The 16420-nt window shown below is 46.8% G+C and overlaps 1 protein-coding gene across 1 annotated transcript in view; it reads right to left on the reverse strand.

The window, feature by feature from the left end:
• LOC135256155 (A-kinase anchor protein 13-like) overlaps positions 1 to 16420 on the reverse strand; it is a 101776-nt gene that overhangs the window by 57199 nt on the left and 28157 nt on the right. Inside the window, exons 3-5 of the mRNA XM_064337999.1 lie at positions 13037 to 13190; positions 7630 to 7929; positions 1422 to 1605 (exon numbers count right to left, since the gene is read on the reverse strand). Of these exons, the coding sequence (XP_064194069.1) occupies positions 1422 to 1605; positions 7630 to 7929; positions 13037 to 13190 (638 nt within the window). The remainder of the gene's footprint in view (positions 1 to 1421; positions 1606 to 7629; positions 7930 to 13036; positions 13191 to 16420) is intronic.

Raw genomic sequence — 16420 nt, forward strand, 5'->3', positions numbered from 1 at the left:
TGTAAACGATCCCCCGCCCCCCTCCCCCCCCCCCCGGAACACTCGGGTCACATGCTCAGGCAGCAAGGGGTGCCTTCCCTCTCTCCTGCGGCTATCGGGTTACGCCGCGGCCCGTCGATAAAGAGCGCCACTGACGCTTCGGACCCGGTGACCCTGGAGACCGAGCGGCTCGCGGCGTGACGCAAGAGGCCGCCCCCCCCCCCCACCCAGTGTCAGTCACCGGAGCCTCTCAAACAACGCGGACAAGGCCAGCGGCCCGGCTCGTTCCAATACGCCGACTCCAGCAATGCCGTTTTTCCAGTCCCGCCATCTGAAACTGCTAACCGGGACAGCAGCCTCTGCGTGGAGACAGGAGATATAGGGCAGGGGACCCCAGGCAAAATACAGCATTTGTATCGAGCGGAGCGAACACTTTCATTCATGCGGTCGCGCGGTCACGCGTCCCACTTTTCGGCGCGGGGGGGGGGGCACGGGACGAACAGGGGTGGGGATGACGAAACCGGCGCCGCACACGAGAGCTGGCCCACGTGTGGCCAGCGAGGTCACCATCGCGCTGGGCCGGGCCCTGAGCAGCTGCTGCAAGCGAAAGCTGCTCACCGAAGGAGGGATTACATCACAGATAATCCAGAGTCTGTGCGTCTGGCCGGGACTGTCCATCTGAGACTGCCGTGTTTACCACGGAGAGGGGGACAGATACAGGGCATGGGGGGGGAGAGAGGTGCTGGGAACTTACAGACCTCCAGTTTCGCCCCCTCCCACACACGCGCGCGCGCATGCCCGCGCACGCACACACACACGCACACACACAATCCTTCTGCTTTATTGACTTTAGCTGTTCATGCAGGGAGAGTGCAATGCCACAGCACAGTCCGAGCTGACCTTATTGTCCTTCTGCTTAACTTCCAAACACATTTCGACACTGGAATTTCGTCACGCCATACCTTTCAGCATTGAGACACTGCACTTTGTCCGCAGTTTGTCGCAATGCGCTTTACAAGACAGGTCCTGTATACGCAATTTTGCCACTAAAAAAAACATCCGATTTAAGTTCGGAAGATTGAAATTTACTGCACAAACACCAAAAAACATCCAATTTAAGTTGGAATATTGAAATTTAATGTACCGATTCGAAAAGAAAAACATGTCTCTGTTGTTTTAGGCTGAGCAGAATAACATTTCTTCAGCAGAACGTTTCAGTGAAGCATGAAACCAAGCACAACTTGACTATGCACTTCATGCATTCCTCTCATATTATATTTGGCAACAAGCAGTTTTTCTTGACTCTATTCTTCGCAAAAGACTAAAAGAAGAAAACCAATGCACATTTCTGAGAAGAGGCTGCACATGAACACCCTGAGACTGAGGTAAACGTTCAGTAAACAGGGAGGTGTGAGGGAGGGAGGCGCAGAGGAGAGACTTACGGCGTGAGGAGCTGCTGGAGGTGGCGGTGTCCCTTCCTCTTGGCGACGCTGGCGGGGATGGCGCCCTGCTTGTCGGGGACCCTCAGGGCCTCCCGGCCCCCCGGCTGCTGCAGCAGGAAGACGGCCACTCGCCGGAGCCCGCGCCGGGCCGCGAAGTGCAGGAGCGTCTCCTGGGGAGCGGGAGCTGCGGGAGGAGGCCACGCGGCAGGGAAGTCAGTCCGAGCGAGCGCTCAGCGCGGGCTGTGCACAGAAACCACGCGGCCGACCCGTGCGCCGAAACTCGACGCCTAGCGCTGGAGGTATGGCCCGACTCCAGACCTGTTTGCTCCGCAGTCTCCTGCCTACCTCTCAGCTGACACCTGCCTGGCTGCGTGAGTCACCGTTCTGCTCCTCCCACCCCCCCTCCGGGCTCCACCCCCCTCCCCTCCCCTCCCCTCCCCCGGCTCCTCCCTCCTGATCCCACGGCCCTGCCGCTGCCCTGTTCGCCGCGCTCTGGGAAGGTGAATCGCACAACCGCCGGTTGTTTTTAGAAACCTTGGGGCCGCAGTCTAATTACTTACTGTCAGAGTAATTAAATCTGAGAGAGCTCTCTCCCCGGGCCGCTTTCAATGTGGAGGATTACGGGTATATTTTTGGGGCTTAAGGAGGCGCGCTGGCCCTGAACACCGTCCTCAGAGGATCAGCTGCAACGGGAGAGTTCTCAGCCCGTTAATGAAAGCCTGAGAAGGAAGCGCTCGGGTCTGAATGGGCTATTGGGAGGGCAATAATCAATTTTGCGCCCAGGAAGAAGCAAGTGGCGATCCAGAGGCAGATACTCGCAGAGGGATTAGCGCAAGCGGCCGCTAAACGCTCAGGCACAAACAAAACGCAGCGCTTCCTGAAGGGGCGCGCAGCTCGGCTTGACTCCGGTAATCTATTTTTAATTTTAGAGATTTAATCGCAGCCACTTAAAGAGGCCCAGCTGTGAAACAGAAGGAAAGGTTTACTCCAGTTTCAGGAAGCATACGGCCATTAAAAAAAAAGACATGAAACTGAGAGCTTAAGAAAGAGAGAGTTTGGCACACGGTTAGTATACGCTATAACTCCCTCAATATGAAAATAACATTGACATTTAAAATGATATATTCACTTACTCAACAACAGACTGAACTAACCTTGATGTGAACCTGACAAAATATTATTTGGTGTTCCATACCTTCATAAAACAGTACCAAAAGGCATTCGAGTGTATTAAGACATTTTGAGTATGGGCCTCCATTTTCTTTTAGTCAGCCAGAATCTGAGGAATTATGCTGGAACATGCCAGACCACTGAAAAGCCTCTGGATCACATGGCCATGCATCATGTTCACATCCTGGCTTTCCTGTTTCTCCTTCTGCAGTGTAAGATTCAAACTAGCTTTCAATACTGTAACTAGAGTTGTTCTGAAATCGTTTAAGCTGGACTGCACAAGCATCTTACGGCTGAATTAACTTAATTATAAATGTATGCTCTAATGCATTATAATGATAACCCATCATAAGACATGTATTGTAAAGATTACTTACTAAAGATTTTTTCGGTAGCAGTACGATCACATCTGATACTGAAAACAGCAACATGCAAAAATCAAATGCTTTTGCCAGTTTAGATATAGAGAGGCATACGGCACAAACTAGTTTTGATTCAAATGTAATACATTTAGTTTGAGTCGAAAGCCGCTTTGGGCTAGACAGTTTGGTGCCAGCTGACCTGGGGGCAGCGCTTGGCAAAGCCTGCTGGGCCTCTCCGGTTTCAGCGCTGGCCCAGGTGCCCGTGGCCAGCTGCAGGAAATGCCAGGGCTCGAGAAGGCATTACGCAGCTGGTCCTTCTCTCAGGCAGGTCGGGGAAGAATTTACTTTCCCGAGCCAGCAGGACATCTAAAAGATTTAGTCTCGCTCCCAATCTCGGCTTTACACAGTTGGATAATAAATGCTTATTGCTGATAGCGCTTACTGTAAACGCAGGCCTGGGGGAAGCGTCGGAATACGCCATACCATTAAATAACCCACCCCTGAAGTGGTCTCCCCCTTTCACTTCTGCTTCATTTCTTCCTTAAACGTCGTTATAGCAGATGGCAACAGTGCCACTATAATATCCTGCTTTTCATCGATGGCTTAGCTCTCATTATAGCTGTAGATGTATTGCATCGTATAAAGCAACTTCCCCTTTCGGCTGAAATCTCTTGCAGCCATGGAAAGAACACAGAGCTCCAGGAGCAGACGAGACCGGGGCTGCCTTTCTCACCTCGTACCCTGGTGTTTGCGTCCACTTATCTTCCCCGAGCAGGGGGCCCCCAGAGTTAACGCTTTATCTTCCTGCCACAGCAGCAGTAACGTAGCTTCAGTGGCGATAGCACGGATTACTCATTCGCATGTAGAACTAGTAGAGCCCGAGCAGGATGGGGGGGGTGGGTGGGCGGGTCACCTCAGCTCAGCGATACGCTCAGACAGGGCCTTTGCGTCCGAGGATCCAATCGCGTCGTGCGCTTTACGACGGCGGTATAGCAACGCCTCCGCGAGACCGCCGGCCCGCGTCCGGACGGCCCGTGCAAAACAAGGTTAAACTCCACCTGCACATCTGCGGAACACATCACGGACAGTCCCGGTTTTCCAATCCACCGGACACCCGGGTGTGAAGATCTACGGCAGGGTCTGCGAATGCTCGCTCCCACCGAGCACAGAACACCGCACACACATTTTCCACACCTGTTAGGCAACCCCAGCCCGCTACATCAAACCTGCACGCTGCAGCAACCTGCACCGAAATCCGCTTTGCACGACAAGATATTTATTCTTCCAAATGAATTCAAATCCATTAATATTCCTCTTCACTATGTTGCTTAACAAATACCTAAAGATTACATAGACAAATATGGAACAAATATGCACCCGATTCATACCAGGGGGTTTTTACTGATGCAATTGAGGTGAAGTGCTTTGCTTAAGGCTACAACTGAGATGGGATCACATCCATAACCATGAGGTCCAGAATCCAGTATTCTAACCACTAGACAATGTGCCAACCCACTGTTTGAAACTCAGTCGTCTCACCACCAGTCTCATTTCTCAGGCTCATGAACTTATGATACAATGAGCCGAATCCTCTGACGTGTGCTAAATCATCCCAAATTCCAGGATGTGCTTTGCCAAAAAAAAAAAAAAATGTAAGTTACTACTTCTGACAAATCATCAGTTTATGTAGGCGGGGCTCCAATTGGAGGGGATGATTTAAGGCAAATACACTACCGTCCTATAGCAAAACTTAAAACATAACCAACGATTGGTTACAATAGAACTAGTTTCAATAGAGGAAACTAATCACACAAACTTAAAATGGTGCCAGTACTACTTCTAAACACATCATTCAGACTTTAGTACAGGAAAAGGCAGTGAGCACTCATCATCACTAGTGCAGTACACTAAAGCACAAAAGAATTTAACACTGCCCAAGAAGCATTCCCAAAGGCCTAGTTTAGTTGTACTGTGGTCGTTATCTGTGAGTGTTTATCGGATACCGCTTGAATAAGGCCCTTTAGCTAGCTTTAACTGATTGTAATTATCATTCCTGAGAAAGCTTTTTAACCCCTTATGCACCAACCAAACGTGCCACATCCACATGACAAAATAAGTATGCAGATTACAATTCTAAAACAATTTGATTATTTACCACTGTTGCCAAGAGACAGTGATTGTTCCATATTTAGTAATGCTGTTTAGCCGATCTAACATATTCCAGATTTTAAAAAAATGCAACAACCAAACTTTTTTTGTATGCTTTTTACATTTTCCATCACCATTCTCAAAAACATTAAGAGTTCCTGTTGGAACAAGAGCTCAGGGGAGGCCCACATGTCTACTGTGAGACTTTGTTGGCGATTTTCTCCGTTTATTTTCCGTGGCATGTGTTGGGTTCCGGCTGAACTCTGCCAGGACATACACTGATTATACAGCTGCAGCCAGATGAACAGTTCCTCTCAGAGTGGAGGTTCAGTTCTGTCTGTTCACAGCTCCACTGCTTCAAACCACCCCTCCATCCAAGGAAGTCTGCCAGGCCCAATCCCACCTACCCAAGGTGCACCCTAGCCTGGCCAAGTCTGTTGGCAAGGCAGGGAAGCATTGAGCCAAAACATAGCTGGGTAATTTTTAATACAAAATTCATAAATCTAATATTACAATATAAGAAAGATGTAAACGTGCCTCAGGACATGAGCTGCAGAATTGCAGTACACATCTTTACGTCACTTCAGCGTTTCAGTGATAAAACACAGAATATGAGGCACGTCCATTCTTCCACCGTCCATCAGCAAGGTTTATCTGTCAACCCAGGAAATGTCTACAATGATCTAGGGGTGGCCCCAGGGGGAAACGACCTTCCAAAGGCTGGAACATTTATAGGGTCAGCCCTAGGTTATGGAAAAAGGCATGTGAAAGGCAAGCTGGCATCTTTACATGGGACCGGCAGGCATGGTGCCAGCTGCAGCATTTCAAACGGGCATCATTGTAGGACATTCCCTACAGAATACATTACTCCTGATTGGTGAGAAATGGTGTTTGAAAAATACTACATTCCAGACACAGTCCCTTATGTTAAGTGTGTCTAAAAATCATATTTCAATCATTCCATTTTTCAGGGCAGAAAATTTGGTTTCTCCTCCTAGTTGATCTTATGTAAATTGACACTCCAACTGTATCCATGGGAGTAGACTCATGATACAACATCATAAAGCCTATGAAAAGACTCAATATGGAGTGAATAACAGCAAAGATATTTATAAGACTCAAATACGTCATTTATATGTTCCAAGGATTTCTTGCTCTTTGTCCAAAAATAGGAGAAACAGAGAGCACATTTTGTTTCTAGGTTTAAGGCTACATACTCAGACTTGAAATCCGGTATCAGTCAGTTCTGAGCAGCCCCTTTAAACAAAAAAAATATTTGACTCAAAATTGAAAAAAAAAGTCCCAAGTCCTACATAATATGCCTTATAAACACTTGTTGCCAGAGAGAAAGTTTTTAATTGGGTGGGAATGTTTGTTTTAGGATATCTGACATTGCGTTCCACATTTGTAATGGCGACCTAATAGAAGAAGAAAAAAAAATACTGAGGAAAAACTGAGACAGAGGGGAAAAAAAACAGTGTAAACTGGAGCCAAGAACAATAGCTGTGGGTCTGGGTCGCTTTTCTAGGGATCTGAAGCTCCACGAGCTTCCTGCCGGAGCCCCGCCCTCCTCTGCTGGTGGCGACCAATCACTCTAATCCTCTCACTAATACTCTGCAACCTTCTGCTTTTTTTAGGAAAGGGATTTCTTTTTTTTGCCAATTAACCAAATTGCTCCTCCAAGATTGAAATGAGTTGCAGATGTCAGGCTCAAAAAAAAAGAAAGAAAAGAAACTGAAGCCCACTGTGATTTCTGATTTGTAGTTTACTGGAGAGAAAAAAAAAAAAAAAAACCTTTCCTTGAGCCAGGAGTGGTCAAAGCCCACTGTGGTCGGTGGGCGGAGTTACAGTATCATTAGCGAACCACCTGGTGGGAAAACTCCAAAGACTTGCAGAAGAACGGGGCTTTTGCCAAATACATTTCAGAGAAAGAAGGAAATGTGTTCCCCCCAGTCAAAAGCACCTCGCGTAGGCATAACCAGATCAGATATTAATGTTACCGTGAAATGTGACATAGGCATGTTCTACAGTCAGTGATAAATGGCTGCCAATAAACATGCCAGCGTTGAACAAAAATGTCATTATGATAGCAGCACAGTTTATATCATACAGCCTCAAAGCACACAGTAATCACTGCAAGCTGTCGAACTGCAAGCTGTCAAAACAAGCTGCACAACCTATTTTTAGTGCACGTAAATTCACAGAGTTGTCCCTCTCATACATATGCATACCTTGTTACCATGAAGAATTTAGGGCTCTGATTGGTGGAACACATTATTGGGAACGCAGAAGGTTTGAGGCATTGAAACGGATATCTGTAACACTTCATTAAAGGCTAGATATATCAATTGACATCAGGTCAGTTGAATAAGTTCACTATGACAACAGTACAGCTGCACATAAGAGGGTTAATGATCCTTTTCTGTAGCAATGCTGCACTCAACCCATTTCAATGTACAGTACATGCATGCCTTTTTTCTGGCATGCATGTCATGCTAATGTTGCTAAGGCGGTGGGGACCCACTCACCTGTGTCCTTGCCCAGGTTGGTGCCCAGCACGCTCCAGCCCTGGGGCAGGGTGAGGTGGCGCAGCGCCAGCGCCAGGCTCTCATCCAGGCGCTCGCACTCCCGCACGGGGATCTGACACTCGTCCAGCAGCATGGCGCCCTCCAGGCCGTCGTCCTGCCCGGCCGTGCTCACCAGGAACTGGGCCATGTCGAAGGCCAGGTCCTGCACGAACTGGAGCCCCTCCTCCGCCACCGCGTCCACGGGACGTCCCGGCTTGGCCAGGCACAGGGTGACCCGCACCGACTCGCAGCAGTCGTGGGCTGGCGGAGAGGGGGGGTGGGGGGGAGAGACACAAACAGGGACGTGGGGTTAGAAACCGCTCCCCAGACCGCAGGCAGCTAATATTACTCACAGTCTGCATAACCTTCAATCCCAACAATACAGTGTCCGCCGTGCACAGCGGATTACTGCTACCACTGTAGGCAAATTTCTGCCGACTCATCTGAACTGCCAGTCAGCGATACCTAAAGGGATTTCTCCGAGATAAAAACGCATGCAAAGCACACCAACCACAGATTATATCAGCTAGCCATAAGGTCAGCTCTGTATTCATGCCATTTAACGTTCTACTTACTGTATCTAATGAATATTTACAAAGGGTTATGACTGATGGTAATAACACCAGTGGATGTTTTTCTTTGGGTACGCCTCTTCATGAATATTCATAACCTCTGAACTAGCACCAGAAACCCCTGCTACTGATGGGAATCTTACAGAATAGCAATGTAGAGAAGACTCCACTGGTTGAAATACAAGCTGCCATATTGGTTCAGATTATAAAGCCACTCCTTTGTCTAAGACAAGCCAGTAAAAACAAGGGTCCAGCGTGCAGTAGCAGTGACAGGTGAAATGCACTGTGGGTGGGCTCAGCTTGCCGTGACCCCCTCTGACCCCACAGACACAACAAACAGCCATTTCTACTGATTGATTTCACTCCAGGTGCCTCGCACGCCCCGTAAGAGAGCAAACAGATCTTACAGCTATCAAGGACGGAGTGGTAATCATTGATATTTTCAGCACGGAGGCTCTGGGTACAGGGCCCGGTGTTACAGATAAACAGAGAGCCTTTCTCAGTCCTTCACAGCTCTCCAGCTGACGGCCGGGCAACAGGACTGTGAGAATCGCCACAGACCGGAGAAACCTGACAAGGCTCCCAAAACCACTGAGCTGGGTCAGCTGCCCCGCTCCGTTACAGACCAAGATTTACTGTGCTTCTGCAGTCGCTAAGATACACGCCTCCCAAACATTAAACATTCTTTATCCGTGAGCGGGACAACACCAAAAAAAAAACACTGGAGTGTCACGTCAGCATTTACCATGTCACATGACCTGGTACTGCAGCCATTGTTTCTTGGACTTGTGAGATAGTAAGCTAGATAAACTAAAGAGAACAGAGTACTTCACATTGGTGACAGTAATTTACCCAACTGTTATAGCACAGACTAACTGTATACAGAGAGGAAGGCCTTGCAGGTGGTGCACAAAAGGGATTATCTTTATCAAACCCAAGAGGCATTTCTGAAATGTGCTGCCTTGTTGCTGAATATAGAATGTGGTTCTCTCCCTCAGGAATGTCTGGACTCAATAGCACTGGCCACATGAGGCACATATATTTACGAGATCTCCCATTACCCGTGGTACAAGACTGACGGGACAGCATGTAAATACACAGTCAGACTTACAAGCTTACCACCACTTAAGCAACGTCTAAATACACTGCAAGAATGTCTTCAGTGTCCTCAACTATATAAAGGCTACATATAAAAAAGGGTTGGGTACACAACACCTCATCATTTAAAACAGCATAAATAAAATCAGTCCAGTTAATACCGTAATCTATCCATTGTTTACATCACCCCAGAACCTAATTCTTTGCGCTATACGGATACGTAATAAAGGGCTCTGCATTTATTTATTTATTTGCTTTTAAAAGGTTATGCAACGTCTTCTCCGCTTTCCACCGCAGCAACGATGAAAATGTGGAAAAAGTGACGTCGTTGCGGGGCACCGCTGCCTGAGCGATGCACTGTCCACGCCACACGAGCCATTATCTGCTACACGCCGAGCTCTGGGTGGCTAGCCTCCGTCCTCAGGCTCGCGGTTACGAAATGCAGCCCCTGTAAAAGTGACGGCCGGGGCTATTTTCACAGGGCGGTTAACCCGAATGAGGAGCCCCCCCCCCCAAGCCAGGACCGTCAGCTGTGGTCCCTGGAGGCTAGGGGGGCTCTTTCCGGCTGAACACTGAAAAGCCCAAAAAAGCGTTCACCCACCTCCTTCCACAGGTTTAGATAGGGACCGTCACTGACTCTGCTGCTCAAAAGCCAGTTGCAAAAAATAAAAATGCTGACATGACAGACACATTCGAAGAGAAGCCATCGTAAAATATGTCCTTGTGCCTTCAGCTAACTTTGTCCGATTTCAAAATTCAGGTTTCAATTCAGTTAAATAGGCTTGGAGTCAATCAAAATTTGTCAACAAGTTTTATTTTAAATGTGCATTTTTCAATTCAGTTATTCAAGCCTGTGTATGAGTGTTTTTGTGTGCATGCCTGTGTGTACGGGTGTGTGCATGCATGCGAGTGTGCTTGTGTATGTCTGTGTGTGCATGTGACATACGTGCGTGTGTGTACTGTTTGTGTGCATGTGACGTGTCTGTGTATGTGTGTGTGTACTGTTTGTGTACATGTGGCGTGTGTGTGTGTGTATGCATGTGTCCCTGTGTGCTGTAGCATGTGCGCTCTGTTTCACAGCTCTTGTAGAACCGATCCATCCGTAACGCGAACAATTGTACTCCAAATGGATTTGCCACACACAAGATTTTTCAACAGGGCTTCAGACAGTTGTTTGAAATGTATCTCTCCGTTAATAGCCCCCTGCGTAAAAATGGGCGATGCTTAATAACTGTTGACAGAGGCGTCTTAGCAACCCAAAGCTTCAATAAAACAAAAGCCGGGACCTCCTTAGCAGAGCGACTCAACAAAAGAGACAGAGGTGTCCTTGAAATGGATAACAGTGCCTCCCAGAACCCTTTCGCCACACTCATTCGCTGCTGTTAATGCACTGGTGAAAAGCCTTTAAGTGTTCTCTCTGATGAATGATTACAGAGCTGGGCCAAAGATCCCAATAGTGATGTGTGTAGCGTTAGCACGCATAATCTACAGCGGCGTGCATCTCAGCTCAATGCAGATTTTTAAACTACCTCAAAGGCATTTTTCCAGCTTAACTGTCTGGCACTGAGCCAAAAGTATGGTTTGCAGGGAAAAGAAAAAAAAACATATTTTGTAGAGTGGCTGTTTCTCTTCTGGCTCAACACAACGGAAAGTCAAATTCGCCAAACTGAAACTGCCATGTTGGCTCTGATGAAAGCCACGAGGAGACCAGGAAGAACTGAAAGTCTGCTCTACAGCCTGAGGGCGGCAGGATCTTAGATGCAGCCGAAAAGGTAGAGTTAGCGAGAGGAATGACGGGAAAGACTCTTGCGCACCAGCTGCTAACTTCAACTCCACCCCACCAACAGTGTCCTGGAAAGTCTTGGCACTGCCCCTAGTGTCAATAGGTGATACTGTCTGAAAAGGACTGAGGTAAGCTTTACGCAGGTATGCATATGTGCCTCATTCTCTCACTCCTACTCAACCCTTTCACTCCCCAAAGGAAAATACAAGTTCTGGATGCACAACTGACCCAAACAAATAGAACCACTACATTTTCAGGCAATAGACCACGGTGATCAATCCACCTGATCCTTTCATTACATAACAATTCCTTCAAGGTGAGTTCCGCCTTTTTATCCCTTTATCTTGAGGCAACAACATAAACACACATGAAGCCTTGAGCACTACAGAAATGAAGAATGATGGACAATGGCCATTATATTATTTATGGCACTCAATCCCCCTTTAAAGATATTTCCAAACAAAAATAATTCATGATTAACATGGTACTTGGATCAATTATTTGTGATTAACTTTAGATTCCGGGAAGCTTTATTTGATTTTACAGTTTGACTAAAAGCAGATATAAGATCATGTGAGGCAGTGATGAATTAAACTCTAAAGAACTCAGTGATAAGGCATCTCCTCCTCTGATTGAAGATGCGCAGCCTAAACAATGACCATTGCTAAAGCTCGTCAGGACTGGGTATATGATTACTGAAAACTAACGGCAAGCAAAACCAATCAAGGAGACACAGAGAAAAGATGGAGTCCTAATAACATAAACATAACATAAATCCAAGTAAGGATGTTCTCTGGAAAAAATATCAGTATTTCATCTTAAACTTTTTATGTACGGTATGATAACATCTTAAAATAAAATGTGCTTGAACGGAAAGCAGTGTTTGTGAAAGGTCACACAAAGTCGACGGTCCTCAACAAGGCCGAGTTATAAATAGCCTATGTGACACGTCTAACCGCACACTTTCCTTTAAAATTTTCTAGCATGATTGAGATAAGAGCCTTCTCAGAAATCCTTGCATTGAAAAGGAAGCAGGAGCAGGGTTCTCCTGAGGGCTCAAACTGACTGTGCCGGAGCCGGTGCCGTTATCACAAGGTGACCAGGAGGACTGTTGCACCCTCCGGGACGCTGATAGCACGCAGACTCAGTGGAGCACAATCCCTTTTCTCCCGTGGCTGAGCAAACACACAGGGCTTACTTAGCAAAAACGCCCCCTCCGCGTTAGGCTGTGCGTTAAACATTTACCGTTCAGGCCTGGCCTCTCCCAGGTGTAGTAATGCCAGCAGGTCATATTCAGGAGAGGTACCTTATGTAGACATCTAATGTCAAACAGGTCAACAAGGAGACTCACACTCCATCTACAGGCCACAAATGGGAACAGATACAAAATATCACCCTTGATTTTCATACATTTAATTTTCTAAAGGCACCGGGATACACAGGTCGTGGTTTTAGCGAAGGACGATGTTTGTTTTGGGATAATGTCAAACTCAGACAAGTCCCTGGCTCCCTCAGTCTGGCTGTACTGTATGCAGAGGGTAAATCCATGTTTACCTCTCTTAGGCCTTATCACTTCTGCTTTTCGGCCTGTCAATAACACTTATGTAATGTAAGAACATGACCAGTTGGGAGCGCTAGTGTGTTCCGCCTGTCTTTTTTCAGCTCCGTGCACCTTGGCGCTTCTTAAACACCCTGCTCATCTCAAACAGCTGATCTGCTTCAGGAATAAATACTGGGGTGCTGACCAGGCCCAAATTAACAGGTGTGCAGCATGGAGCCACTACTAATGCTGCAGGCAGGCGGAGAATCTGCTATCTCCCCTGGTTGAGCGTGGGGCTGGGGAATGAGGGGTGGGGGCGGGCCAGGGGGCAGGCCTGGGGGCGGGGTCATGGGCGGGGCCAGGGGAGGGGCTTACCAGGGCAGATGGCTTGCAGGGTGACATGGCTGATCCTCAGGGTGCTGGTGAGGTGCCTCTGTGTGGTGCCGGAGAACAGCAGGTAGAACTCTACATCCTCCTCATCCTCAAAGCGGTCTTCATCGCACAGCTGCACTGTAAGGAGACACTCACCCTGCAACAAGAATGGAGTTAGGGTTACAGCCAGTTACAAAGGATAGAGCTTGAGATAGACTGGAGGGGGGGGGGGAAGTTGACAGATATAGGTATAAGTACACAGACAGGGTATATAGACAGACAGACAGCAGACAGTGGTAGTAATGGAGATTAGATAATAGAATGTAAAAAATAAAGAGGTGACAATGGAGACAATGTCAGAGTTATAAAAAGACAAATTTAGAAAAGAAATATGGAGAGAGGACAGAGTTGGAGGAAAATACTGAAAATATAATCCACATGAACTGCTCTCACTCCCTCAGTATGCCAGGTTTTACCACACATGTTCTGCATACAAACTTCTCCCCTAGACACAGAAGCAATCCAAGCAGGCCTCCCGGTATGAAGACACAAAGATTGTAGCTAAGGATCCATACACCTGTGTGCTACACAAACCCATGAGGGTTTATTGTTCACCAAAGTCAGCTGTGCACTGAAATCTTATCAAAATAAACATGACCTTTGGCCTCTCCTCCACAGAAAATCACAGCACAGAATTTACAATACACTGAAGATTTAGCACGTAGGAGTGCATTATGATTTATTATTATCGTGTGTACGTGTGTGCATGGGTGCGTGTCCCACATGCTACAATACCATGATCTTTCTGCATTGTATATTTGTGAAGCAGGAAACTTATTTATGACAGCAGTATTAAAGTATTGTCATCTTCTCCCCATACGGTAGGCCCCATTTAATCACAACAAAACACACGGGGGAGTCTGGAGTCCATTTTTACCTCCCCTCCTCTACTGCGTAATCTCAGAGACCTTTTCAGCCTTTCAGCGAAGCTGGCCGCTTGATAGCCTCACTGTCTGACAAAGGCCACTCCAGACTGCCCGCATTACCGCACTGAAGCCACCCTCAAGTTTGCAACACCAACCCAAAGTATCAATTTTTACCTCATGCCATTCACAGCCACGCGTACGACCACAATCTACATTCTAATGTAGTCAGTGTGACACACATCCCGGTGTCCTTACACGGTAACGGTGTTGACAGCATCGCCGATGCTGATTGGAGGAGAAAGGGGGAGGCTAATCAAATCCAGGTGACAAAGGCGAGCGCTGGAACAGTAAACTGCATTTTGAAGAGAAACTGCTTTCTCCATTTCTATTCACCAAACGCCACACTCCGATGGGTGAGAGTAATCGCTGCCCCCTCTGAGGAGGAGTTCTGAACAAACCCTTAAAAGGGCTGGCTAACAATAACGGTTGTGAATGATTAATTGAGAGACCCAAGGTGTGGTTGGCAGTAGACCCATATGCAAAGGTATAAAAACGGACAAAATTGAACCTTGGAGAGCAGAGCAGTGAACAGCGCTATATAAAAACATGACCAGTTTTGTGCTTTAGCCACAGCCTCCCTGTCCAGAAGATCACAATGTCATCGCAGTCCAACCAAAACAGGAGAAGAATTATCGTCATCCTTCTGGTCTCGGTACAACTAACAGGAAATTCATCTTAAGCAGTAGAAATGAGAAAATATTTGTTATAAATACCAGGCTTTCCTGTGTATGTGTGAGGGAGAGGCAGTGTGTGTGTGTGTTTGCAGTGTGTACATTCATCGCATTGGATTTGAAATTAAACAATGAATATGAGATTAGTGCCGACTGTCAGCTTTAAGGTGAAGACATTTGTAATCATAGCTCAGGAGGTAAGACCGATTGTCTGGCAGTCGGAGGGTTGCCGGTTCAAACTCCGCCCTGGGCATGTCGAAGTGTCCTTGCGCAAGACACCTAACCCCTAACCCCTAACTGCTCTGGAGAATGAGAGACATCAATTGTAAAGTGCTTTGGATAAAAGCGCTATATAAATGCAGTCCATTTACCATTTACCATTTAATCATATCAAGTGATCATATTCATCATTTCCACACACACACACACACACACACAACACACAACACACAGACACACACAGTGGGTTTAAAAAAAAAATCTATATACACTTTGTAAATGCAGAAATACCCTTTTCCCTTTGAACAAAGAGCATAAAGGCTTCATGACGCAATGCTACCCATGACTGGACCCTCCATACCAGCCACCCTCATAGAAGAGCCTGAGAGGAAACAGATAAGATATGCAGACAGCTATGCTTCCTGTGCTGCCTGCTTTTATTTATAGGTTATCTGAGGGCTGGGCTGGGCTGCCTGCATTGTTCTTTTCCACACCTTTGTGCAACGGCCTCCCCTGTCACATGTCACCAAGGAACCTGGGCGTGGGGGTGCCAGGTCTGTAAGAGTCTGCTTTCCTTCCACCCAGTAAAAAAAAAAAAAAAAAAAAAAGGGTGGGGCAACCTTAAAATGACATTCTAATTACCACCCTGAACACCCATTAAGAATCCCTAAAAGGGCCTTGGTTTGCTGCCAACTGGAGCACAACATGTGTTTTTTGGCAGGACTGCAATAGGCGCATCCTCACTCAACGAAATATCAGTCAGCAGCTTTCAAGAGGAGAGGCCTAACTGACGGTAACTGCTGCTCGCCGTAAACGCAGGGCCCTGAAGAGCGGGTGGGGGGGGGGGCGGTTGTAGATTAACAGATTAAATTCCGGGTAGGACACTGCCGTTGTACCCGTAAGCAAGGGACTTAACGCCATGTAAAATATATATATATATATATATATATTAATATATATATATATATATATTATATATATAAATAAATAAATAAATAAATAAATAAATAAATAAATAAATAAATAAATAAATATATAAATAAATAAATAAATAAATAAATAAATAAATAAATAAATAAATAAATAAATAAATAAATAAATAAAAAGTTGTGCAAGTCGCTCTGGATAAGAGCGTCTCCTAAATGCCTGTAATGTTCCCTCATACCCAGCATCCCTCTGTCCGCAGCAGGACCCGCACAGCGAGCGCACTGTCGGAAAGCCCTTATTTAAGGTGACCGATGGGCAGACTTATCGCAGCAGTCCAAACGAGCCGTTTCCTAGAGGATATGCCCCGAGGCCACGCAAATATTGGAGCTGACCTGTCAGGTAATTATTCTCCTCTCCTGTGCTTTGATTGATGGGGGGGGGGGGCTCTGGGAGGTCTGAACTTTCTTAACTCACACCTTTTCTGTGGTTGCCTGGTGCTGAAGCACATGCCTCAGCTGAAGAGCAGGTTGAAAAACAGTGTATTGTGAGGCCACAGGTCCAAATAATACAACTGGCTTTAAAAA

The sequence above is a fragment of the Anguilla rostrata genome, chromosome 5 (assembly GCF_018555375.3).
Source record: "Anguilla rostrata isolate EN2019 chromosome 5, ASM1855537v3, whole genome shotgun sequence".
Lineage (NCBI taxonomy): Eukaryota > Metazoa > Chordata > Actinopteri > Anguilliformes > Anguillidae > Anguilla > Anguilla rostrata.